Consider the following 25,273-nt stretch of genomic DNA (forward strand, 5'->3'; position numbering starts at 1 on the left):
GACCACACTAATTCACGTTCCTCCTCCCTACAATACTGATACTCTACTATCAAGAGAAATTAATTCTTTAATTTCTCCAACTATCAGAAAGTCAAGTCACCAATGAAGAAAGTAAGACATTAAAGGCAAGACAGTACAGTGGGGGGCCCAGGAATACCTTCCTAAGTAAGACCTATTATAGAACCTTGGATATAAGCCAACATCTAGTGACCCCATATATGTGCTCTCTCTCCACTACTGCCCCTCAACTTGGTGCACCCCACCCCACCTGCAAAATGTGAAAGCATAGGCAGAACTAAGAGCCACCTCACAGAAATTGGGAAACCACTGATAAAGAAAGGTTATTGGGGATACTGCTATACAATGGCCTCCTATATAGATTCAGAGAGCTTTAGTTAACCTCATCCGTATATTTCGTCCAGCAAGTTCCCATTCCACAGATGGGATGATTGATTTCCCAACACAGAAAGAACTCTGCCCATGTATTTTTTTTTAACCAGGATGAAGTTTATAGAGATGCTAAAGGATACTAAGCATAGCAAGACTCTAAGAACTTTGTGTTTTTGTGAAGGGCCTAGATTGTCCTTCAATCCACAGAGGAATTTTAACAACTTTTCCTATGACAGGTGCTAAATGTAAAATACTGGTGACTACACAATAAAAAAAAACACAATTTGCAAATCAAAAATTTTATATGATTCAAAGGAAAAAGTTACATTACATAGTTTCATTAAATAATAGGCTGAAAAAATCTGTTATAAAAACAATTATGAAACATTTTAAATTTTAATCTTGGAACTTTAAAAAAAGGCTCAAAAAAATCAAGAGAAATTACTCAGGCAATAAAGTGCACAGGGAAAATTTGCCTCATCATTCTCAATCCATAATACCCAGAGATTTCAGATGAAGGCCTCTGAACCTAGAAAAACAATAACAACAAAATTTCTGGTTCATGACTTAACTTCTCTTCATAAGGGAACTTGCTTCCCAACCCCAGATACTCAGAGGGACAAAAGAAAAAAGTCTTACTAAGGACATTTCTCTATCTTTTCTCGCCTAATTCAAGAATGGAAGTATAAATTAAAAAAGCATTTTCAGTACCACTGAAAGATATGTATGTGTTTTAAAGAATTAACCAAACCATTAAGTCCTCTTTCTCAAAACAATCTGAAAATCCCAACCAAACACTCAAAAGACTAATTCTCTTGAATTCTTCCATATACCAGCGTACTAATAGTAGGACTCATTTCTGTGTGTCCTGATTAAGAAAAATACAAGTTGGAGACCCTACACAAAGTATATACAATTGTAAAATTTTGGATGCTGACTTAGAAGTTAGCACTATAGTAATAGATTTGGAAGTGAAGGGTTGGGGAGGAAAGGTAAAAAACAAAATATACATGAAATTATGTTACTTTTACAACTGTATCTACAGTCTAATAGGTGAATCCCAAACACATCACTTACATATAGGTTAAATAACATAGTGACATTAGGTAGAATAAAGATAATGAGAGGAGGGGATGGATAAGTGGGGTTGGAAATAGCTCAATCATTATTGAATAAGGGCCTCCACATCAAATAAGCCAGGCACAAAACTTTATAACACCAAATTCAATATTCCAATTTACCATAATTTTTATAAAGGTAAACTGCCAGTAACTATTCATATGTAAAAATCTAAATACATAAGCTTTCTAAATTATAGTAGTAGTGCAACACACAATGCAATCTCTTATGGTCTAATTGACTAGAACTACAGTGCAATGCTTAACAAAAAAATCATTTTTGTGCCTTGATGGACAAAACAGGAGTTCCTTCAGGAGCTGGGAAACATACTGAAAACCCTAATGAATGGTAGCCGCAAACTGCAAAGGAAAGAGTCAATTAACTTCTACCTTTCCTTCATAGCTTTCCACTTCTATTTTTCTCCTCCGATTCCAAAAGCAGTTTCATTTTCCTAAGCCAGTTACAAAAGCTATTGAATGGGAAATCATTTTTTTTAAACTGGCTTTTGCAATAGTGTTTCCTATTCTTGATGCGAGGGAATTAAAGGACCAGAGTCAACACATGGTTTCCCATGCTTCATTTTTAAAAGGATGCATTTTGTTTGAACAGAAAGGAAAATTCCTTCAACAGGCCACTTCCATTTACTTGAAAAGATCAATTTACACACAGTATGCTAAAAATCATAAGGCCACTCAACAAGAGACTCCAATTCCAAAAATGTTAAATGAGTGAATTCACATCTTTTGGGTCGGTATGAGAGAGTGGGAATGGTTTGCATAAGTAAACACAAATGACCACACTTCAATATAAAAACAATTGTCTTAAATGAAAAAAAAACTTAAATCTTGAGGCAGTTTCTTACTCAACACACAGGCCAGTCTATACGCAACTGGCAAGTCTTGGTCCTCTTGACATTTTGGATACCCAAGACCATATCTGCTGCTTAGGGTACCTACTTGAAATGACTAGATAAACTTTTAAAATGTTGAAAGGTGACTGCAGTTTTTCTTTTTTAAAAGGCCCTTAGTCAATCATTTATGTGTTTTAAAAATTCTTAGGCTTAAAGAGGACTGACCATGACTAATGATTTCTCTTGCGTGGATGATGTTTCAAGTTTACCAAGTTGGACAATTATAAAAACTGTTTCATTATTAATAAAAAAGTTTGCAAAGTAACTACAATATAAATACCTTTATAGAAAATACTAGTATAAAAATTAGTACCCTGTAACATTTTGTAAAAAAATTATGAATACAAAGGTTAAGTGAGTCAAGATTCTATAAACTTTACTGCCAAGATGTTGTTTTGCTTCAATGCTGGTGATTCGGATTATCAATTTTTTGACCATCTTCCTTGAAAAAATAAAAACAAAAAGCAAAAGCTCATTAAAAAACTGCAAAATGATAGTTGTGAACAGGGCCTCAAATTAAAGGGAAAAAAGTTAACATGTTTTCATCAGGAACTGCCCAAAAAACCCAGAAAACACAATATTATGTCAAATTCTGTGTTTTAGCCATTACCTGTCCTAAATACTTTTTTAAAATGTCAGATTGGAATTATGTCCTGAATGACTTCTTAGGCAGAGCATGATGGCATGGGGACCAGTGGGCTCAGAGACACACCAGTGCTTCCAGGTTTCTCTGATGAAGCGATTCTGTTGAGTTTGCCCACTTCAGCCTGCCAGTTTGGAATTTTCTTGGCAGCCATGTGACGCCGAGCATGTTTTGTCAAATGATCACTCCTCATAAATCGCCGGGCACACACAGGGCACACAAATTTCTTCTCTCCTGTATGAGTTCTGCGGTGTCGAGAAAGTTCATCTGAGCGAGCAAATTTTTTATCACAACCTTCCCAGCTACAGTTGAAAGGCTTTTCTCCTAAGAGTGGGAAGAAGGGAAGGAAAACACAAATTTAGAAAAAAGAGAAAACACTAGCCATCTACAGTTTCCTTTTATTTAACTAGTTTCTTCTGGCCTTTTAGTTTACATTGCACAAGTCAAGGTCTCTAGCTTTACCACCTCAACAATGCAACACAAATGGTGATAGCTATTTTTTTGTTATCATTTATTTAGCACTTTGCAAAAGTTTGCAAAGCACCATATACACATTGTCTCATTTGCTCCTCAAAACAACTCTGTAAAGTAGGTGCTTATTATCTCTATTTTGCAGATTAAGAAACTGAGGCTAAGAGGTTAAGCAACTTCCCCCTTTAAGTAATAGGCCACACTGCTAGTAAATGTTTCAGGTAAGATTTGAATTCCAAATCCAGCACTCCATCTACCATACCACTTAGCTGCCTAATCCCGGAGTGGCTACAACAATGGTACTTCCTAAACTTTGCCTTATGTTAAAAATTCTTGTATGTATCGGTTATCTTTTAAACTATTACTGTATCGTGTTTCTTCAAATGTATTAGAAACTCCTTCACAGCAAGAATTTATTTATGCTCCTGCTTAGTATCTTGAACATACACATTCAATAAATGCTTGCTGGTTGTTTGAGTGTCTCGTGAACATTAGAAGATCAAAGCATTTATATCATTGAGCCTCTGCATTCTCAAATTTTGGTGAAACTCACATGGAGGTCAGTAAAACTACAGGACTTCGTCAGGTCTCCAAGACTTACTTAGTGGCAGAAGATTGTAAATAGGCCAAGTGTAGCCTAAATATTCTCAGGAAACCTCCCATTCTCCACTGCTCAGCAGCCTGTGCCTTTTGCAATGTACCTATAGACACAGGGCATAGAAAATGTCCAGAGGACTGAAAGAGCAGGTGCTGCAGCCCCAGGCTACTAAGTGTGAGGCTGGAAGAGACATTAGAGGTCCTCCAGTCCACCAACTTCATTTTACAGCAAAGGAACCTGAGACCAGAGGTCAAGAAGGGAAAGAAACAGCAAAGAAAGGATTCAAAACCAAGTTCTCCCACTCCAAATTCAAGGCTCTGTTACAGTAGGCTTCTCTATACTGAAAATGAATTAATTTACTAATTCTGCTTTAAGCAATTGGATCTGTTGTCTGAAGAGAAGACTCGTTTTTGCCTTTTAAAAAAAATATTAGGTGGGCTAGGACAAAAATGAGCATATTGTAAATAGATCAGTTTCATCTATAAAATGAAACCCTGAAATAGCACATGTCTAAAATGACTTCCTATGATAAATCCTGTAAATCCTATGATATATTTATTCTTATCCAAAATTTTAGTTTCTTATGAAAAACTTTTACTTAATACAATTACCAAACTGAACACAATGTGCTTTTAAAATGATTTTAACTGAAAATGTTACTGGTCCCATTACACAGTTAGATCATTAATTAGTATGTAGAGCTGTGCTATCTTAGAATGTGATCCAAAGAAGAGATTTTAAATTAAGTTGAGGGTACAAGAAGAGGGCTTATTTTTATTTCCTTCCTACCCTATGCTATTCCCTTGCTGGCACTGATGGATCCTGGCTTCATGCATGATAAAACTGTATTATCATAAATTCCATATTCAGGGGGTAGCTGGGTGGCTCAGTGGATTGAGAGCCAGGCCTAGAGATGGGAGGTCCTAGGTTCAAATCTGGCCTCAGACACTTCCTAGCTGTATGACCCTGGGCAAGTCACTTGACCCCCATTGCCTAGCCCTTACTACTCTTCTGCCTTGGAGCCAATACACAGTATTGATTCCAAGACGGAAGGTAAGGGCCTAAAAAAATAAATAAATAAATAAATGAATTTCATATTCAGTAGTTCACATAAATGAAAGCCAGGCTGAAGTTTACTTTGGTACTATCATAGGTGGGACAGCACAAACAAAATTTTAGAGTAATTACCTAAATATTTTAGCTATACTTAATTTTTAAAAATCAAATTATGGGCCTGGATCAGTATTTTTATAATGTTGATCACCAATAATTCTGATCTATGAAAATAGAATTAAAATACATTCAAATTACCAAATTGCATTGCCCTTTAATTCAGACTGATCCTCCCATCCACATGTCCAAATCAGCGTTTGACCACATTTTGCCAACTTGTTGCTTTTTTGTTCTTAGGCACTAAGGCTGTTTTTGCAAAGGGCACTACTTCTAAAATGCAAAATATTCATCAGGTGGCAATAAGTTAGTTGGAAGAAGCACACACTATTTCATATGTTGTAACACCAAACACAATGAAAAAAAATTAATTTGTTCACTCAGGATATCAGCAACTGAAGCTGCTCTGGTACTAAAAAATGATGCTCATATTGGAAGCCTTGAGAACTTGAAACATCCTGAAGAGTCTTCAGAATATTACTAGTTCCATGGAGGTCAGAGACCATATCTTTTCCATCGTTCCCAACACCAAGCACAGTGCTATTTCCAAAGAGGGTATTTAATACAAGTTGAAGTTGAATTCAAAAAAAAAAAAAAACAGTGCTGGTAAAGTGTTTTAAATGGTTAATTCCTAGGAATATTGAAAGAATGACTTGGCAAGAACTTCAAACAGAACCTAATCTAACCCACACTTCTGGTTTCTTCTTTCTTTCAACCCTTACTTTCCATCTTAAAATTGATATACTGTACATTGGTTCCAAGGCAGGAGAGTGGTATGTTCACACAGCTAGAAAAGTGTCTGAGGCCAGATTTGAGCAGTTGTAGTTTCTAATCATTTTTGTGTCATGGACCCTTTTGACCATTTGGTGAAGCCTACAGATCCTGTTACAGAATAATGTTTTAAAAATAATTCAAGCAAGTTGGGGGCTGTGCAAATGAAGATGTATTATTTTTCCCAAGTTCATAGGACTCCCTGAAGTCTATCCATGGTCCCCTTAAAGGTCAGTGAATCCTAGGTTAAGAACCCCTGAACTATATGGTTTTCCAGTCACTAATGGGTAATACCCTGAATGTCCGACTGCTTTAGTAACACTATGCTGTCAGGGGAAGAAGACAACCCCAGAATCAGCCACGTGTACCTTTCCTCTACATTCTCACATTTTCCCAACCCCCCCCCCCAAATATATATATAGGGCAATTTCTTAACCATTTGGCCTAAAATTTAGGCAACATTCAACTTTTCTAAACCCATATATACTCACCAGTGTGAGTACGAAGATGGGCCTTGAGGTGGGAACTTTTGAAATAAGTTTTCCTGCATCCTGGAAAGTTACAAACATAGTTTCTTCTTCGGGAAAAGTCTACTGAAGGGACACAACTTTGACTAGGTGTAATGAAGACTGGAGCAGGGGCAAGAGGGAGTAACTTGGTGTTCCCCACAGTCATGACATTTGGTTGGCAAGATGCTGGCTGTGGGAGAGCAGCATTGGGGAAGACCAGCATCACAGCTCCTTGAGGCACCGATGCTCCCATAAGGACAGGCTGAGAGATTGGAGCAGTCTGGGGTAAAATGGGCTTGATGGGTGCTTGGCTTGTCTGGGAAGGGGGCTTCAAGAAAGCTGAAACCATACCACCACCACTCTGACCAGTCACTGGGATCATTTGGCAGAGGACAGGGGGAGGGCGGACAGGAACAGGGACAGAGATATAAGAGGCAGATTTCCTGGTAGTATCACTTTCACAACTCTTTAGTGAGCAGACCTGTGTTACGATGGGCCATACCTCCTGTTGTCCTTTATCAGAGAGAATAGAGGAACCAAAGTTTTGTAAACGAGGCTGACAGGAGACTAAGTTAGCATAGTTTAAACCACTTTCTAGGTGCACGGTCTGTGAAGCTTCAGAATGTCCTGAGTGGTCAGTTTCCTTCAGTCGTATAGAATTTCTGTTGCCTGAAATGCCTTCCATTTTCCCTTGGGTTGCAGGAATGTGAGAAGTAGAACTGTCCCCCGTGTGCCGGATCACACTGGTTACCATGGCTTTGCAGGGCTGAAGAAAAGCTGGCTCTGACACCTCTGGCTTCTGACCAGAGAGTCCTAGCACCACCTTCATTTTTGACAATTTGGCTACCAATGTAGAGGTCGTATTTTCAGAGGGTGCTGAACTGATCAGTGTGTTGGCTGGCACTGTCCTTGTCTGGGAAGTGACTTGGGAGGGAAGAAGCAATGAAGAACACGGTTCTAGAAGATCAGGACTGTGAGGGGGAGTCATGCACTAAAAAAGAAAATAAAGAAAAGATAAGGCAAGGTGTGAAAAAGAGATCATATGGATTTGGGATAAATTTAAAGGATTTAAATTGAGACAATGGTTCTTCTCTAGATTTTAAATGTAAACAAAATAATTTAAATATTCTCAGAAGCCAGAATAAAATGACCAAGTTTACAGATTTCAGTAGAAATAAGTTCCAGTGCATAAACCCCTCAAGATCTTCTAACAGAAGCACTGATGGGCAGAAGTTCCTCCTTTCTCCAAATTTCTTTCACTTTCTCCTACCTAAGCATCCCTTCTCTCTTCTCAATTACTTCAAACACACTGCAACACATCCAAATAGCACATACCAATTCACAAGAGAACAGGAAATATTATTTCCCTTTTCTCAAATTGTGGAACTTCAGATGCACATAGTGAAACAATGTAATACCTGCAATCAGATTTATAATTCATATTTGTTACATTTAGGTTCTTTAAAAGCAAAATTCCAATTGTAGCTTCAATCCATTTGACAACCACTATTCTGAGACAGGCATGATTGTACGAGAAGTACTAGATTCTTGAGAAAACTGCTTCCATGTCATTTCTTCATCTCCCAGTAATCTAGCCATTCTGTGGTATTGTGCACCCAGTAAACATTTAAAGGGTTTCTGACACTCTCAGCATTTTCATAGTTCTCTTCCATCAACCACTTACCCATCATTTCCTGTACTTCCTTCTCTACTGAATCTTTCAGCCATTCTCTCTAATTCAAGGGCTTTAGGCCAATCTCACTTCTGGTGAGACCTGGGGGTCTGAACTTGCCTTGAAATTCTCAGACTGGCTGATAAAAGTCACTAACGAATATATTTTTAGGTTAAGCTGTGAATTGTGTAAAAAAAAAAATAAGAGTAGGAAAAAAGAGACAAAAGAAAAAGGTTTCTTTATTCAGGCAAACTACTCTTCTACTCTTCCCTCCACTGCTCTACTCCCTAGCTCCAAGTCCCCTTCAAAGGTCCCTCCCTGGCATGGGATTGGTCTATTTATAGACCAATCCCATGCCAGGAAGTGGGGGGAGGGAACCCTGGGAGGTGCAAGGCATGCTGGGGGACGTAGTTCCCCAGCAAACAACTTTTTTTTTTAAAAGTTGTAGAGATCCTGAGAAATGTAGTTCCTCAGCATAGTCATTCCCCCCACCCCCCAAACCCACATTCTCCCCAATGGATCCTGCAAACACACCCAAACTAAAGAGACATACAGTTTTTTATGGGGAAAATACAACTTGGGGACAATAAGGAAATAAGAGAATAAGAACAAAAGGCACAATATACAAAATAATTGCATTCAACAAAACAAATGCATTCAACAACCCTCCCTCCCCCCAAGTTCTTTAGCACATCAAAAGGCTTGCTCAGGATCTCTTGGAGCAGTGTGTACTGCAGACATCTTTATGGAATCCTCTGAAAGAAGTTTACTCTCTGAATTCCAGGAGGCAGCAAATCTCTTATCCCAAAATTACTTTTTAAAAGAACTTGAACTTTTCATCATAACATTTCCCCTTGAGGAGTATATAGAGAAACATAGAAATCACACAGGGATACATGGCTGAGGTATGATGAGGCATATGAATCAGTGCAAAACATATCAAAAACATCACAAAAATCCAAATAGAAGCAAAAAAATCAATTATTGGATAAAATATAAAATATCCTAATCCAAATCTGATATGTAAAAAATCCTAAGGAAAAATAAAATTATAACAGGTTCTTGAATCAGGGCCTGATCAAAGTGATTTATGTCCGATAAGCCTGTAATAGTAATTATGCACTTACCCACTCAGCAGTAAGGACTACAGTAAATTGCCACAGTTTGAGGGATAGAAAAGGGACTAGAGTTTTGAAACAGATTGGAACTATCATTTCCTGGTCTGCTCTTTCATGGTCTCTCAGGGATAAGGAAGACAGAACGTTCAATTGATAGAAAGTGTTTTACAAGGAGTCCTGTGTCTTAACATATGTCAAGCACCACAATTCTCAAGTCTCACACATGGTGCAGAATCTCATCAGTCCTACCAGGATTGGATTGTCTCTTTGACCTGCGTACTCTTTTGGCACTATTCAGTTTAAGGCTGTACTTCCTTGGCACTGTGTAGGTAAAGTCTGTGCTCCTTTTTGACCCCTTGTCCTTGAATCAGACACATTTATGAAGCAAAGTCCCATAATATTGTAAACAATCAGTGGTACTTTCCAAAGCTGGAATTAGGTGTAGACAGAATCTTTTTAGAATGGAAAACCTAGGAAACATTTGAAAATGTTCTTTCTATAAACATATATATTTTGGCCATCTGTGTATACCAAAACATTAATAAGAATCCCTTCAGAGACACCCAACAAATAGTTATTGACCTTGGAGATCTGCAAATAGAAGTTTGTTACACCTGAACTACATTTACCCAGCTTCCTTTTAAGTTACGTCCTCATTTTCTGTATGGAGGCTTGGGAGATGAATTTGGCTGAGACTAACGCTGGGGAGTTCTTTGAGCTTGTGCTTTGGTAAAGTACAGCAAGTGTGGGTTTTTAGACTTGTGCTCTGCTCACTTAGCTGAATTAACCACTTTCTCTCACTTTTGTTGTTATTAAATACTACATATTTAAAATACTTGGATTTTTATTCATTTTGACTCTGACAGAGACCTCCACAAAGGGGGAGTTTACAATCTCATCTCACTTGTGAATAGTTGTAATTTTTAGGATATGTTTTAATTAGATCCTTACTATCAGAATCGCCAATGTGTTAGAAAAAGAATGTATGAGTAATATCTCCAGAAGATCCCAGTTAAAATACACATTACCTAGAAAGGAAAGGCTAACCCTAATCTTCCTTTAACCTCTTCTCATGAGCATAATTTGATATATTCAGTAGTTATTTCAGAAGGCATAGAAAGGTTGCCCTTGGTACGATTAAATACAAGACAAAGAAATTGCAATGGAGGCCGTAGGTAAGAGCAAACAGCACTGAGAGCAGTCATGGCAGGATAGAGGTAGGTGGTGAAGCATCTGAGATGAGCACCTGTACCACTGGGTTCCTTAAAGATAATTTTACAACTTTGCCTAGGGAAGTAGTCTTGCTTGGACTGACCAAAATTATGATGATGATAAAGGGAAATCAGTCAGAAGCATGTGGCCAAATTTCAACACCCTGATTTCATCAGTTGTGTGCTTAAATGGTTATATTTTAGCACCACTCAAAATACGAATGGGCACACTACTACCATTTCACAGTACGTTTCTTCCCTTGAGCTGGGATACAAGGGATCCACATTCAGCAGGCAGGTTTTGCTCCTTACGCATTAAACTTAGGGGTTTCTTGTAATGTAAAAAAAAGGAAGATATTTTATATGGCAAAATGGAATATTAGTTCAACGTGTCCTATAATATTTCTCACAGAAACCCACTGTTCCTATATGAGACAAATATTTCAATAGAAAAACCAAATTAATAGTAGCTATCCTTCACTAATGTCCTATTCTAACATCTCACTGTGGTGTGGGAGAGTCCCTGGGTTTTCAAAGACTATGCCCAGTGAACCTGGTATATATTAGTCTTTTGAAGACCAGCCTAACTAAAGCGAGAAGGGATCATAATCAAGGGTGCCAACCTTGGATTAGTTGAAAGTACCCACCATGGGTACTGAAGTACTAAACTTCAACAGTAAAGTCTAATAGACCAGAGGTTGAATTATATATATGCAGTCATTTTAAGCACATCCCTCAACCCTGCCGCAACCTAAACCCTCCCTTTCTTACCAGGGTGGAAAAAGAATGGAAGTCCTTTGGTATGTCGGTGACAGCAGCCTCGCCATGCAAGGAGGTAAAATCCCCTGAATCAGAGACTGGGGTAAGTGGTCTTAACTTTAAGAGGTCATTTTTTTGGGATCTTTGACCCCAAGAACTCATGCAAACAAGAGCTTCAACAGCTTCCATGTCTGTCTGCTCCAAGACACTACACGTAGACCGTTCACTGTCATGTCGCTTCCTTTCCAGGATAGATTCACAAATGTCCATGATGTCAGTCTAAAGGTAAACAAATCACAATCAGTTTGGGTTTTCTAAAAGTTGAATAATTTTGTAAGCATTATGGTGGAAAAACACTGTTGTAAGTTGAAATTTGAGTTCTGCTACCTACTACTCAGCTCCCTCACTTGAAAAATGGGTGTAGAGTACTGTAACTATCTGATCTCTATGGTCCATTACTAGTTGTAAATCTGTTATTATATGATGTTATTATACACATGAATATACCCATTAAGACATCAACATTAGAACCCTTTGTCTATTACAATAGATTCCAGCTGATCCCATTTTCTATTAAGTTTCTTTTTTTAAAACATATCCTAAGTGGAATTTCACTTTCTCTTTTAAAACCATGGTTGGAAAAGAAAAAAAAAATAGACCTTATAGAAAGATTATCTTCATATGAAGTGCATTGATTCCTAGAAGAGATTTTTGTTTTAATGGCATATATCTTTCAGAGTAAATGATTAAAAGTTTCAACCAAAGAAATAGAAACCAAAGCATCAACTGGAACAACCTCCCCTATGCATAACAGTAGCCTAAGTCCTGACTAATGGTGAATTCTGACAAGTCCCTTCTCTTCAACAATGGGCACCAGTATTAGATGGCACATATCTAGGGAAGGCAACAACCTCTTTCAAGAGAACTTAAGAAGAGTTCTGACGTGGAGAGTTTACAGAGCCACTTTGGAGCATTAGAAAAAATTTGTATGTCTAGGGGAAAAAATCTGTACCCTAACTAGTTACAGTATTACCATGGAGGAGGTTTTCCCTGATTGTTGAATTATAAAGTTAAGGGCAGAGGCATGTCTTAAGATTTCCCATATCCCTAATGAACCAGAACACACAGCATTGGATTTAATTGTTGTTGGCTATGTCTGACTCTTCCTGATCCCCCATGTTTTCTTGCCATTTCCTTCTTTAGCTCACTTTACATATGAGGAAATTGAGGTAAAACAGGGTGAAATGACTTGCCCAGTGTCACATAAGTACTAAGGGTCTGTGGCCAGATTTTCAGTCTTTCTGACTCCAGGCCCAACACTCAAATCACTGTTCCTAGTAGGTGCCCTCAGTCCAAATCTAATATTTTAGAACCACTATTCCCTTTGTGGCAGTGGAGTCAGATTCATCTTCCTGAGTTCAAATCCTGTGATCCTGGGCAAGTCACTTAACTGCTTTACCTGTTTCCTCATCTGTAAAATTAGCTGGAAAAGGAAATGGCAAACCACTTTTGTCAAGAAAATTCCATATGGGGGGGTCATGAAGAGTCAGACACAACTGAAAAAAAAAAAACAACCTAAAACCCCTCTTGGCTAATAAAAGGGGATTGGGGTTTTTTTTTTTACTCTTTTTTCAGGCTCTTTTCATCTGCTAAGGGATTCCAATAGTCCTCTTGGGGAATTTGCTAGAGGAAAAAACTAATAGGATGAAATGCCAGGTTTCTGGAACCCCACCATGTTATATAAATACCTTTTTGAATCTGGGTTTTCTTAGTATCTCTGGCCATAGTGAGTAATCCAACTGTGTGAAGCCTGGAAGAGGTAAAGCTGGAAAAGTAGGCAGGAAACTGACTTTGGAGTTTGAAAGCAGACTAAGGCATTTGGACTTCATTGGAAGGCAACTTGGTATCCTCTATTCTATCCAAAAGTATTTATTAAACACCTAATATATCCAAGACACTGAATTAGGCCCTGGGGACTTAACAACAAAAATCAGTCCTTGCCCACAAATAGCTTAAAGTCAGAAAATATGTTTGAAATCTCAGTCCACTGGCATTGAATAGACTACATGAACTGAGTGAGATCTTTTTCCAATTCATATTCTACAGTTCCAGATGTCAAAACTAACAGAGGCAAGAGATAAAAGCTATGGAAGCAGCTTTTGAATAAGAAATAACTTTTCAGCAAAAAGAATTGTCCAAAAGAGGAACCGGTTTCTTGGAAAAGCATTGCATGGACTTGAATCAAAGCCTGGATGGATGACCACTTCTTAAGGATAGATGCTGTAGACAGATGTAGAACAAAGGATGAGGGGTTCTTAATATGAGGGTCCTTGGAATTTTGGGCAGACTTCAGGAGGTCGAGAAATTTAATTGGAAAAAATAATTACACCCTAGTTCTCACTAACTTCTAACCAAAATTTAGCATTTTCCTTAATTCAGAAGTAAAACAAAACATTATTGTTCTAAGAAGGGGTCCACACCAGACTGCTAAAGTAGTCCATGGCAAAAAATAAATAAATAAATAAATTTAAGAGCAAAGAACCTTTATAGTAAGATAACCATCCTATACTGCTTGTGCTAGATAGCTAGTTGCTGAAATAGAGGCAGTTTAATATAGTGAAAACAAAAATGTGTTCAGTTAAGACCTGGTTTCATTTTCCAGTTATTCTACTTATCTGTTTTCTTTAACAAGTCCTCTCTGGTTCTCTTTCCTCATCTGCAAAATATGGGGTTTGGACAAGATGACCTCCAAGATCCCTTCTAATTCTAAATCTATGATCTTAAATTCCTTCCAGGGCTAAGATTATGTGATTCTAGGAACTGTACTCAGGTCTTCCAAAAAAAAAAAAATTCTATGACCTTAGGCAAATGGTTGGGTCTCTCTGGGGCGGAGTTTTCCCATTTGCAGAATTGGGGTGGGTGGTGATCATCGAGAATCCTATGGCCCAGTTCTAAGGTCTACACCTTCCATCTAACCCAGCCCAAAAGCTATCTTTAACTTCTTTGTGTCATGGACCCTTCCATGAAATCTATGGACTCCATTCTCCGAATGTTTTGAAAATACATAAAATAAAAACACCCCCAGGATTACAAAGGAAGCCGATTTTACTAAAATACAGCTATCAACATATTAAAAAAACAAAGAAAAGTTTACAGACCCAGGATAAGAAACCCTTACCTACATTTATTTTTGGCGGGGTGAAAGGGTGGGGAGGTGCGAGGAGAAATGGTGGAGAGTGATATTTTTTTCCAAGCTCATTTTTCCCACAAGGAGAGCAGGGTGGAGGTCCCCCTTCTCCCCCTTCAGGTCTCAGCCAAGTCCCACAATTCTTACCAACCTTAAAACCTAACCCCCACCCCCCACTTCCCCTAAAGGCCCCCAGTGGAGAGGTAAGGATCAGGCTGGGAGGAGGGGCCCCTTGAGTCCCACCTCCTCTGCCCCGCCCCAGCCACCACCCACACCCTACAAGGGTACGGTGACGTCATGGGTGGGCTTAATAAGGGCCGGTAGGCAGACCCCTCGACTTGAGGGAGGGGCGGGGGCTCTGGGAAAAAAAGGAAGGGAGACTGAGTCAGATATCCAGGACCGCCCACTCACCCCGCCAGTTTGGGCCGGAATCCCGAAGCGTGCGTTCCCCACCCCACCTCCCAGACCCTGAAAACCGGTAGGGCGCGACCCTGAATGAGTTATCCACAAACATACACCTCCTAGTTCCTCCAGAGACCAGAGGCCTCTCCGGGCATGCACTCGGAGGCTGCAGCCGGTCGGCCACCACGCCACACCGCCCCGCCCCGGGCACCTAACGGGACTTGGGTGGCGGCAGATCTTACCCACCTTGCACCCTCCTTCCTTGCCCAACAAGCCTGGGGCTGCTACCCACCTAACCACCACTCCCAGGCGGAAAGTGGGTGTGAGCATCAAGAGCGAATGAAAGCGACTGCACGCGCACAGCCCCCTCCCTAGGCAAAGCACCAGCCCTCCCGCTCTCCGGCTTCTGCACGCCCGAAGATGCCTCCGCCCCCAGGGAAGGAGGATCCCCCTCCGTATTCCGCCCCAAATAAAAGCAAGAAAAAAAAGGGCCCAGGTTCCCCACCACCCAGATAAGTCGGTCAGCCCAGCTTGCAAACTCACAGCGGATGCATCTCCCAGGCCGGCCGTGCCGGGAGTGTGCATGGTGAAGAAGGTCAGGAGCAGCAAAGCAGAAGCAAGCTGGGAATCTCCTGCCCAGGCGGCTGCGGCACATGTGTAAAGCAGGTAGCGGGGGCTGAGGCGGTTCTTCCGGACCTTGTATGGACTTTGGGGCAAGCAGCAGCCGTAGATCCCCAGGTAGGGCTCCCGCGCCTCCGTCAGCCCTCCCGCCAGTCAGCTAGCCAGCCAGCCAGCGTGCGCTGCTCCGCCCAGGCCACTGCCCTCGACGTGCCGGGAAGGGAGGAGAAGGGGTAAGGCAGGGGAGGGGAAGGAGGAGGGCGCGAAGAGCCCCGGGAGGGAGGGCGGGGCTCAGAGGCGAACCAAAATACGGCGCGCCCAGCCGCGGAGGCTAGGGGAACGGTTCGACCAATCAAGGGCGACCTCGTAGCCACCGAACCAATGAGGGTGGCGGGGCGACGCGTGATCAGAGCCTGGCCGAGGCGTGATCGGGAGGGCGGGGTGCGGGCACGTGTTTGTATTGAGGAGCGAGGGAAAGAGGGAGAGAAGAGAGGGCGGGGCTGGGAGGGAGAGACCTGGAGGAGATATGGAAGCGGGAGAACTGAACCGAGTAGAGAGTGGGCGGGGCTTGGAGGGGGAAACCTAAAGGAGTGGGGGAGGGAAGGCGGGAGAACTGAATTGCCGGGTGGAAAGTAGGGGAAAGGTCTCGGCGGCCCCGGCCGCGGCAGCCGCAGCCGCAGCCGCCGCGGCGGGCGGGGATGTCCCGGCGGTGCGCGGCCGAGAGGGAAGGAGGCGGGGCAACGCCTTATTTAAAGGGACCGCCACGGCCTTCACCCTCTCCTTACTGGCGGTTCACAAGCGCTGTCATTAGGTTCAATTCCGGCGGCATAAACTGCCAACTTGGGGTATTTTTGGATACACAGTATAAAAATAGATTAGTAACCTACATTCTTTGTACTAAAGTAAAATGAAACCTACATATCGATGCCTCACAAAACTTTTTCGCAGATCAATTATCTGTTGCATTCGTGGTGCAATCAATCCATAAACATTAAGTGCCTACTATGTGCCTCAGGCACAGTGCTGAGCGCTGGGGATGCAAATAGGCAAGAGACAGCCCCTGCCCTCAGGGAGGTCGCCAAGTAATGAGCGAGACAACCAACAAACATACCTACAAAGTTATACACAAGATGAAAAGGAATTCATTAAAGGGGAAAGGTAATAATTATAGCGGGCTTGGAAAAGGCAACAAATACGCACAAACAAGATACAAACAGTAAGGAAAGGAAATAATTAAAAGAAGGAAAGCACTAGAATTAAGAGGGGTTGGTGCAGAGGGGAAAGCCCCAGATTGGGAGGCATCTTGACTGCCCCTGGTGACCGGAATAACCTTGGGCCACTCGTTTCCCCTCTCTCCGAGCTTCAGCTTCTCCCTCCCGTGCCTTTTAGGACTTTTATCATTCCCATCTTAGAGAGGGAGGGAACTAATGTCCAGATAAGGGGAAGGATTTACTACTTTAAACGCCTAATCTGTGGTAGTTGAACTCAAAACTTGACTTCCAATCCTAGGCTCCTTGGCTGCTCACGCTAAAACTTCCTTCTCCACCGGAAATGGGATTTAAATGCTGAGATCCAGATTGTGAGCGCTTTATGTGTTTGTCTACTCTATCAAGGCAGCATTTTCGTCTATTCTCCAAAATTCATTAGCTATAGATGCTAACAATAAATTATAAATATTGATTGACTGACCCCCTCCCACCTTGGGTAGCCGTGGGAGTTATCAGCCGTGAGACTTCACCAACACCCAATGCGGAAACCCCTTCATAATAAAATTTAGTCCTTCCTGTTCTGGCCAACTCAAGTTAAAGTAGAGTCACATGACTAATCTATTCAAATTCAGAACAAGTTTCTCCTTGATTGAATTATCAGGGATATGCGGGTTAACCCTATTGTTACAGTTAAAGAGTTCTGTATCTACCTTTATTCTGTTTCCATTCATGTTAGATCTCCCAGTAGAAGGTAAGCACCCTGAGGTCAGGGATTACTTTGGGTTGTTTTAGTATTCCGAGCTGCTGTCGGCTAGTTCTTCTGAAGTAGGCAATTTGAAAGGAAAAGTGACTGGATTGAGGTCATAAAGTAAATGAGAGCCATTGCTCTTTTTACCGTCTAAATTTACTTATGGTTGACTTCCTCTCTCCCCACCCTCACCGATTCTGAAGCTATAATCAATTAACTCAGCAGCCACCAAGTAAAGGGTGTGACCACTTCCAGATCTCCCTTAACTTTCCAAACCAAAGTAAAGTGCGTCTTCTGACTATCCCTCCTCCATAAGTATTTTCTCCCCCTTTTCTAATGTAAATTCCATAAAGGGACTGTCTTGCTTTTTGATTTTGTATCCCCTAGCGCTAAAGCACTATGATTTTCGTTCTCCCTCTCTCCCCAACATCAATTTTTTTTTCTCTGTAAAAGGTAAACGTTTACAGTTATTCTTCAAACAGTATTTATGTTGCTGTACCTAATGTTCTTTTGGTTCTACTCGTTTCACTCTTCATAGTCCATATAGATAGGGCTTTCCATGTTTTCTAAAATCAACCTACTCATCATTTCTTACCTCAAAGTAGTATTCCATCAGAATTATATGTCAAAATTGTTCAGCCATTCCCCAATCCATAATATCTTCTCTACTTCCAGATCTTTGCCATCACAAAGAGAGCTGCTATAAATATTTTAGGACTTATAGGTTCTTTTCTCCTCTTCCCTTCCACACACACCCACCCACCTACCCACCCCTCCATCCCTCTCTCACTTTGAGGAAGAATGGTATTGCTGGGTCAAAAGACTGTCTTGTAATTCTTTAGACATAGTTCCAGATTGTTCTCCAAAATGGTTGGATCAGTTTACAGTTCCACCAAGAGTGTATTAGTGCCCCTATTTTTCTACATTCCCCTCCAACATTTGTCATTTTCCTTTTTTTTTTTATCATTTTAGCCCATCTGATAAGCGTGAAATAGTATCTGTGTTCTCTTGATTTGCATTTCTCTAATCAGTAATGATTTAGAGAATCTAAATGTCCTGTCACCAAGAGTCTAGCTTTGATTTCTTCATCCAAAAACTGTTCAGTCCTTTGATTGGTTATCAATTGGGGAATGGCTTATCTGCTTTATATTTGACAGAGTTCTATATATATTTGAGATTTAAGGCCTCTATCTAAGAAACTCTATAATCCTCCCCCCCTCCCCAATTTTCTGCTATTCTAATCTTGGCTACATTTGTTTTATTTGTACAACATCCTTTTAATTTAATGTAATCAAAATTATAATTTTTTCTCACAATGCTCTCTGTCTCTTTCTTATTCATAGCTTCTTCTCCTATCCATAAATCTGATATGTTCCCTGTTCTTCTGATTTCCTTATGATACCTCCCTTTATGTCTTAAGTCATGTATCCATTTTGACCTTATCTTGGCAAATGGTGTAATTTATTGCCCAATGCCTAGTTTTTGTCAGACTGCTTTCCATTTTTCCCAACAAATTTGGCAAAAAGTGAATTCTTTATCCCCAAAGTTTAGAACTTTACTTTTTTCCAAAGCAAGGTTACCATAATCTTTTACAACAGTCTGTATACATGTCTGTTTTGTTGCACTGATCCACCTTTCTATTTCTTAGCCAGTATCAGATAATAGGACCTTGTTTTAAAGAAGAGGCTCAACACAGTTTTTCTCCTCTGCTTTTGAATTTCTTTGAAACACTCCATTATGCCCCCAAGCCACATACCTTCCTCCCACTCACTTTTCAGCTTTCTTTTGTATGCTTTCTTCCCCTTCCTTAGACTGTAAACTCCTTGAGGACCAGCACCACCTTTTTTGTTGTGGTTGTTTTTGTATTCCCAGGGTTTAGTAACTCCTGGCTTTTTGTATGCGTTTTATAAATGTTTTATTAACTGAGTGACTTTCTATCAACTTTAGGCTCCTATGATTAGTAGGGAGACATCACCATCAACCAAAACTGAGACCCTTTCACAACTAGCCCCTCCAGCTTTCTCTCTGATTCCTTTATTTGAATTGAACAGTTTCTCCTTGATTGAATTAGCTGATACCCGCTTGTGGCCCCTATCTCTACAGTTAAACTTATCAGCCTTTATTTTCTATTGTTTGTCAATGTGGAAATCTAGAGATCCCCAGTTTATTTAGGTGGGAGGTAGAAACCCCAGGTTTTGACCTTGTCACAGGAGAGTTTCCCCCTGAGGGAAGGTCCCACTTCACCAGACAATAAACATCCACTTCAGCTTTGGTGCAGTAGATAGAGCATCCTGGAAAGGAGGGTGTGATATACTGGGAGAAGCTTCTGGAGATAAGAGTTACTTGACTTCGGATGGGGTCTACCTCCCCACCTGAAGTGGATGTTTATTGTCTGGTGAAGAGGGACCTTCCCTCAGGGGGGAACCTCTCCTGTGACAAGGTCAAAACCTGGGGCCTCTACCTCCCTACTAAATAAACTGGGGACTTCTAGATTTCCATGTTGACATGCTATATAACCCCTAGTAGAAAGTATACACCCTGAAGTCAAATTGCTTTGCTTTTGTCATTGTATTCAAAGCAGCTAGCAGCTAGGTCTGATGATGTGGACAATTACGAAATACTTGTATTTTTTTTTAAACCCTGACCTTCCATCTTGGAATCAATACTGTGTATTGGTTCCAAGGCAGAAGAGTGGTAAAGGCTAGGCAATGGGGATTAAGTGACTTGCCCAGAGTCACACAGCTGGGAAGTGTCTGAGGCCAGATTTGAACCCAGGACCTTCCATCTCTAGACCTTGCTCTCAATTCACTGAGCTATCCAACAGCCCCCTAAATCTTCTTGCATTGAAAGGAAATGATTAAGATCATAAAGTAAATTAATTGACTAGGACCTAGGTCATACAACAACACAAGACTTTCTTCAAAATTTGTATGCTACTCTTTTTTAGCACTTAGTACTATTCATTAATCGAAATGCTTTCATGCTGAAGGAAAGAACACTGGATTGTGGAGTCAGGAGATTTTGAGTTCTAGTTCTGCCTTTAACACTTTTTGGCTATGTTACCTTCAATATGCCAGGTACCCTCTTTTGGCCTCAGTTTACTCACTTAGAAGATGGTCAAGGGGAGGGAAGAAAGGTATGGACTAGGTTTTCCTGGCAGTTTAATGCATATTCTGCAATGAAAAATATACTATATTGCTCAAATCATTCCTCTTTTCTTTTTCTTCCTCCCATGTTTTAAAGAGGAATTATGAAATTGTTTTCCCTGCAAACCCAATTATTTTCCTGTGGGAGCTAACTTTATTGGGTTGGCAGCAACAACAACTTTCTGAACACTTGGTGAGAGTTATTCAAGAAGTGTAAATAACTTCATATGCTGAAAGCAAAAAGAAGACTATTTCAGCGTTCCTGACACTAGCTTATTGCTCAGTACAAGCCTTCAAAGGTGCTGAAAAGGGAGAAATTATAGGAGTCCAGATTCAGCAACTTTGGAGTTGGAATCATTTTTCTGGACCTAATCCAGATAGAAATTCTCTTCCCTCCTCTGAAGCAGTTTTAAAAACCATCTGTAGAATAAGAGCTAGCAGAAGAGGTATGGACTTGCATTTGGTAGCTTATTTGTTCACCCTATTAATTGGAATGACCAGGAGATATTAACCCCCATTAACTAAATGCCTTTCCACCCAACCTTCCCCACACATCCTCCTAATTCTGTTATTGGGACTATTATCTGCCAAAAAAGAGAATTGTGTGTGTGTGTGTGTGTGTGTGTTCATGTTTATTTAGGATTTCACAAAATATATACAGACCATATCTAATCTCTTCTGAATGGTACTGAGTCTCATTGAGGAGGTCTTTTGGTGATCTGCTATGTGACATAATTAGGCCTTTGTTACAAAAATGAACCTGTACAGAACCTCACCCTATAAAAGAGTTTCTTTAACCCCAATGAGCCCATGAACAGGTTTCAGGATATAATATGAACTTGGATGAGAAAAAATTACATCTTTATTTTCATTCACCTCCAATTAAAATTTTGAATTTCTTTACATTATAATTGTTTTAAAAAGATTATTCAGAGAAGGAATCTGTAGGTTTTACTAGATTGCCAAAGGGACACACAAAAATTAAGAACCCCTGCTCTATAGGAAATTCTGATTCACTGTGGACTTCGCGGAGCCTTTCTCTTTCACCAGGGCAAAACAGACATCTTTAGTAAGCATCTATCTTACTGTTTTATACCTTTATTGATATAAATAACTAAAAGATAACTAAATTTGCATGTTCGGGAAACTCTCAGGTCCAGGGCAAGGAATCATGAATTCAGAAGAGTGCCTGGGTTTGAATCCTGATTCTGATCCTACCAATGGGACTTGGGCAAGCCAGATAGGCGCCATGACTGTGAGCTTCACTTTCCTTGCCTTGGGAGGTAAGGAAGTTGGACTAGATGGCTTCATAGTTCACCTCCAGCTCTGAAGGGTCTATGATGCTAAAAGACTTTTAACATTGCTTACATGTCACCTTTGACAAGTCATTCATCCTCTTTGGGTCCCAGTTTCCCTATTTGCAAAGGGAAGGTTGGTCTAATAGTAATAATAGTAGTTAACATTTATATAATGCTTACTATGTGCCAGGCACTGTGCTAAGCACTTTACAAATATCATCTCATTTGATCCTTGCTACAACACTGGGAGATAGATGCTAGTATTATCCCCATTTTATAGATGAGGAAATGGAGGCAAACTGGGGTTAAATGATTTGCCCAACATGACAACTAGATGACATCTCATGCCTGTTCCAGCTCTAGAAGATTTATCATCCTAAGAATATAACCCTGGAAAAGCATACAATATTCAAAAGGAACAGAATATATAAATATATAAAAAGGTAAGGCACAATGCAGCATTGCATTTTTTAAAACTCCTACCAACATATACATGTGCACAAAAACATATTATATGTGACATAAAACATATTATATGTGACATGTATATACACACACACCCCTATGTACATATGTACTTCTCCTTGATGGAAGGAACAATTTTACTTGTGCCTTTTTATTCCAGGTACCTTTTATAGCACCTAGTGCTTCCTAAAAGCGTGTTAATTGATTGACCTAGTCATTTAATAAAATAAACATTTTACTGGTTTATTGGTTCCAAGGCAGAAAAGCAATAAGGATTAGGGAGTCAGAGTTAAGGGACTTTCCCAGAGTCCCACAACTAGGAAGTATCTGAAGTTAAATTGAACCCAGGACATCCCATCTCTAGGTCAGCTCTCAATCCATTGAGCCACCTGGCTGCCCTCTGCAGCATTAAGATACTTGAGAGAAAATTCAGAACATTTGGGTAAATATCAGCAGAGGAAAAAACAGAAGCAGTGCTATCATGGGGTAGGCTGCAGCTTACCTGGACAGAAAATAAATGAGGCATTCAAAAAATAGATCATAATTATGCAAGGATGTATAATATGATGGAGGCTTTTAACTATACAGCCATCTGCTCGAGCTCTCTGTAAAAAAAAAACAGAGCAGCTAATGGTCTAGGATTGAGTTAAGGACAGAAGGTAAAAGAACCAACAAGGGAGCTGCTATCCTAAATTGATTCTCATCAATAACTTAGGACTGATTGCAAAAATAGAATCAATGAGAATCTTAGAGGGAAGTGACCACTACATATTAAAATTCATGATAGAAGAGGAAAGGTGGCATATGATACTGGCTTATCACCTAGAACTGGGATGAACAGATTTCATTGGGTTCCTAGGATGGCAAGGTGGTATATCATAGCCAAAAATCCAACAGGATAAAATAATGTAGGGAAACATGAGAAGTTCTCAAAAATTATTATCAGAAGTCAGCTATTATTCTTTTAGCTATTAATTATGCTAATCCTTAGTTATTATTGGGTAAGGGTTTAAAATTATTATTTGAAGATGCACATAGAAGCAAGAAAAGAAGCTATTGTCTTATAGACTAATGTGGATGTTGAGAGAAATCATCAATGAACTTAGATTTATTTTTATTTTGCCTCCAAAAAAACACAAAGAATAAACAAAATAAAACAGAAAACAACAACAACAAAAAAAACTCCAAACAATCCAAACCCATCCCTTTGCTCTGTAAACTATTAAGCAAAAGACATTTTGAAAAATGATTGCAAATGCTTTTACCTGCAACTCTCAGGTGGTTGTCACAGGTTTTTATTTACAGTTTGGTGGCCCCCTTTTCTAATTGAATGTGTCACAGCTGCACTATACTATTTCACTCGGTAATCTCTTTAGCTGCCATGGATTCAATTATCATCTCTATTCAAATCATCCTTAGATCTCCTTATGGAACCCTAACCTCTCTTCTAATCTCCAGATTAGAACCTCCAACAGCCTATTAGACATTTCAAATTGGATGTCCTATTAATAAATTAAAGTCAACATATCCAGGACTGAACTGATTATCTTCCCTCCTTTGACCCCAACTGTGCCTTCTCCCAAGCTTCTCTATTACTGTCAAGTCCCTCTCCCTGAGTTATCATCCTGCCAACCAGCTAGGCTTCTAACCTAGGTGTCATCCTAAACCACTCATGCTCATCCCCCACATCCATTTTGCTACTAAGTCCTGTGATTTGATTTTACTTTAGTAACATTTCAGATACACATACCTTTCTGTCCCCTAATGTTGCCAGTATCCTCTAGTAAGCCCTGAATTCCTTCATACCTCTACCATTTGCAATAGACTGCCAGTAGGTCTCTTCTCAAATCTTTCCCCTCTCCAGTCCATCCTCCAGTGAGCTGTCAAATTAATATTCCTAAAGTGCAGAACTAATCATGGCACTCCCTATCCCTCATTCAGTAAACTCCAGTAGCTTCCTACCATCTCCAGGATCTAATATAAAACCTTCTGTTTGATATTCAAAGCCCTTTACATCCTAGCTGCCTCCTTCTACTCCCACTTCCAGTCTTCTTAAATCTTATCCTATCTCCTCACTCTACAATCCAGTGACTAGCCTCCTTGCTGTTCCTTCAATAAGATATTCAATGGAATATCTAGAATACTCTCTCACCTAATCTCTGCTTCTCATCTCATCTGGTTCCTGGCTTCCCTGGAATTCTTCAAGGGACTGCCAAAATCCCCACTTCTTCAAGAAAAGCCTCTCTAGATTCACCTTAATGATAGTGCTTTCCCTGTGGATTAGTCCCAATTAATCCTATTTTTTATTTCTTTTAGTCATTTTCATGTTGTCTCCTCCTATAGACTGTGAGCAGGGTCTTTTGCTAAGCACTGTGTCTGGCACATAGTAGGTGCTTAATAAATGTTTATTGAGAAAAAATGCTTATTGATTTACTAAAATGGGCAGAACAAAAACAAGTTATATTGAGAAGTCAAAAATAACAGATATATTAAAAGCCCACCTGAGCATTAGGGAAAGATTAATTACTTCCAGGGAAGGATAGTTGTGATCGTTGAATCACCATTATTGGTTCGTGAAAGACAGAAGAAAATTGGAGAGATGATATAGGAATGGAGAAAGACAAATGTCCTGATTTCCTCTCCTCCCTCATCCCTACCAAAAAAAAAAAAAGACTCTAGAAAACTATTGGTTATTGACTTTGATGTTGAATTCTAGCAAAATTCTATGGCATATAATTAAAAGGATGGTCAATGAAATATCTAAAAGGGGAAACAGTGAACAAAAAGGGCCAATATGACTTCATCAAAAACAATTTGTCACAAACTAACATTTCCTTTTTTTGGAAAGTGTTTCATGGTA

At 40.0% G+C, this 25,273-nt stretch overlaps 1 protein-coding gene across 3 annotated transcripts; it reads right to left on the reverse strand.

Annotated features, from left to right (window-relative positions):
- Positions 1–673: 673 nt before the first annotated feature.
- Positions 674–15,853, reverse strand: KLF11 (KLF transcription factor 11). 3 transcript variants are annotated; one of them, XM_001381081.5, is made up of 4 exons: positions 15,474–15,853; positions 11,354–11,620; positions 6,564–7,572; positions 674–3,386 (listed from the first exon to the last, which is right to left on the reverse strand). In XM_001381081.5, the coding sequence occupies exons 1-4, from the start codon at positions 15,513–15,515 to the stop codon at positions 3,085–3,087; spliced, it is 1,620 nt and encodes a 539-aa protein (XP_001381118.2). In that variant the 5' UTR covers positions 15,516–15,853; the 3' UTR covers positions 674–3,084. The 3 variants fall into 3 exon arrangements, with proteins under 3 accessions (XP_001381118.2, XP_007476205.1, XP_007476207.1); XM_007476143.3 differs by having other exon boundaries at positions 13,090–15,798; XM_007476145.3 differs by lacking the exon at positions 15,474–15,853 and adding an exon at positions 14,524–14,656.
- Between the last annotated feature and the right edge of the window lie 9,420 nt (positions 15,854–25,273).

Source organism: Monodelphis domestica, chromosome 1 (assembly GCF_027887165.1).
Source record: "Monodelphis domestica isolate mMonDom1 chromosome 1, mMonDom1.pri, whole genome shotgun sequence".
NCBI classification, from domain to species: Eukaryota; Metazoa; Chordata; class Mammalia; order Didelphimorphia; family Didelphidae; genus Monodelphis; species Monodelphis domestica.

What these genes read in the sequence shown, in the direction of transcription:
- KLF11 (XM_007476143.3), bottom strand. Translation starts at nt 13,230, where the DNA reads ATGAAGTCCAAATGCCTTAGTCTGCTTTCAAACTCCAAAGTCAGTTTC. An exon ending in GAAAACCCAGATTCAAAAAG is followed by an intron (nt 11,621 to 13,089) that starts GTATTTATATAA and finishes GTTTACCTTTAG; the next exon opens with ACTGACATCATGGACATTTG. An exon ending in TCCATTCTTTTTCCACCCTG is followed by an intron (nt 7,573 to 11,353) that starts GTAAGAAAGGGA and finishes TTTCTTTTTTAG; the next exon opens with TGCATGACTCCCCCTCACAG.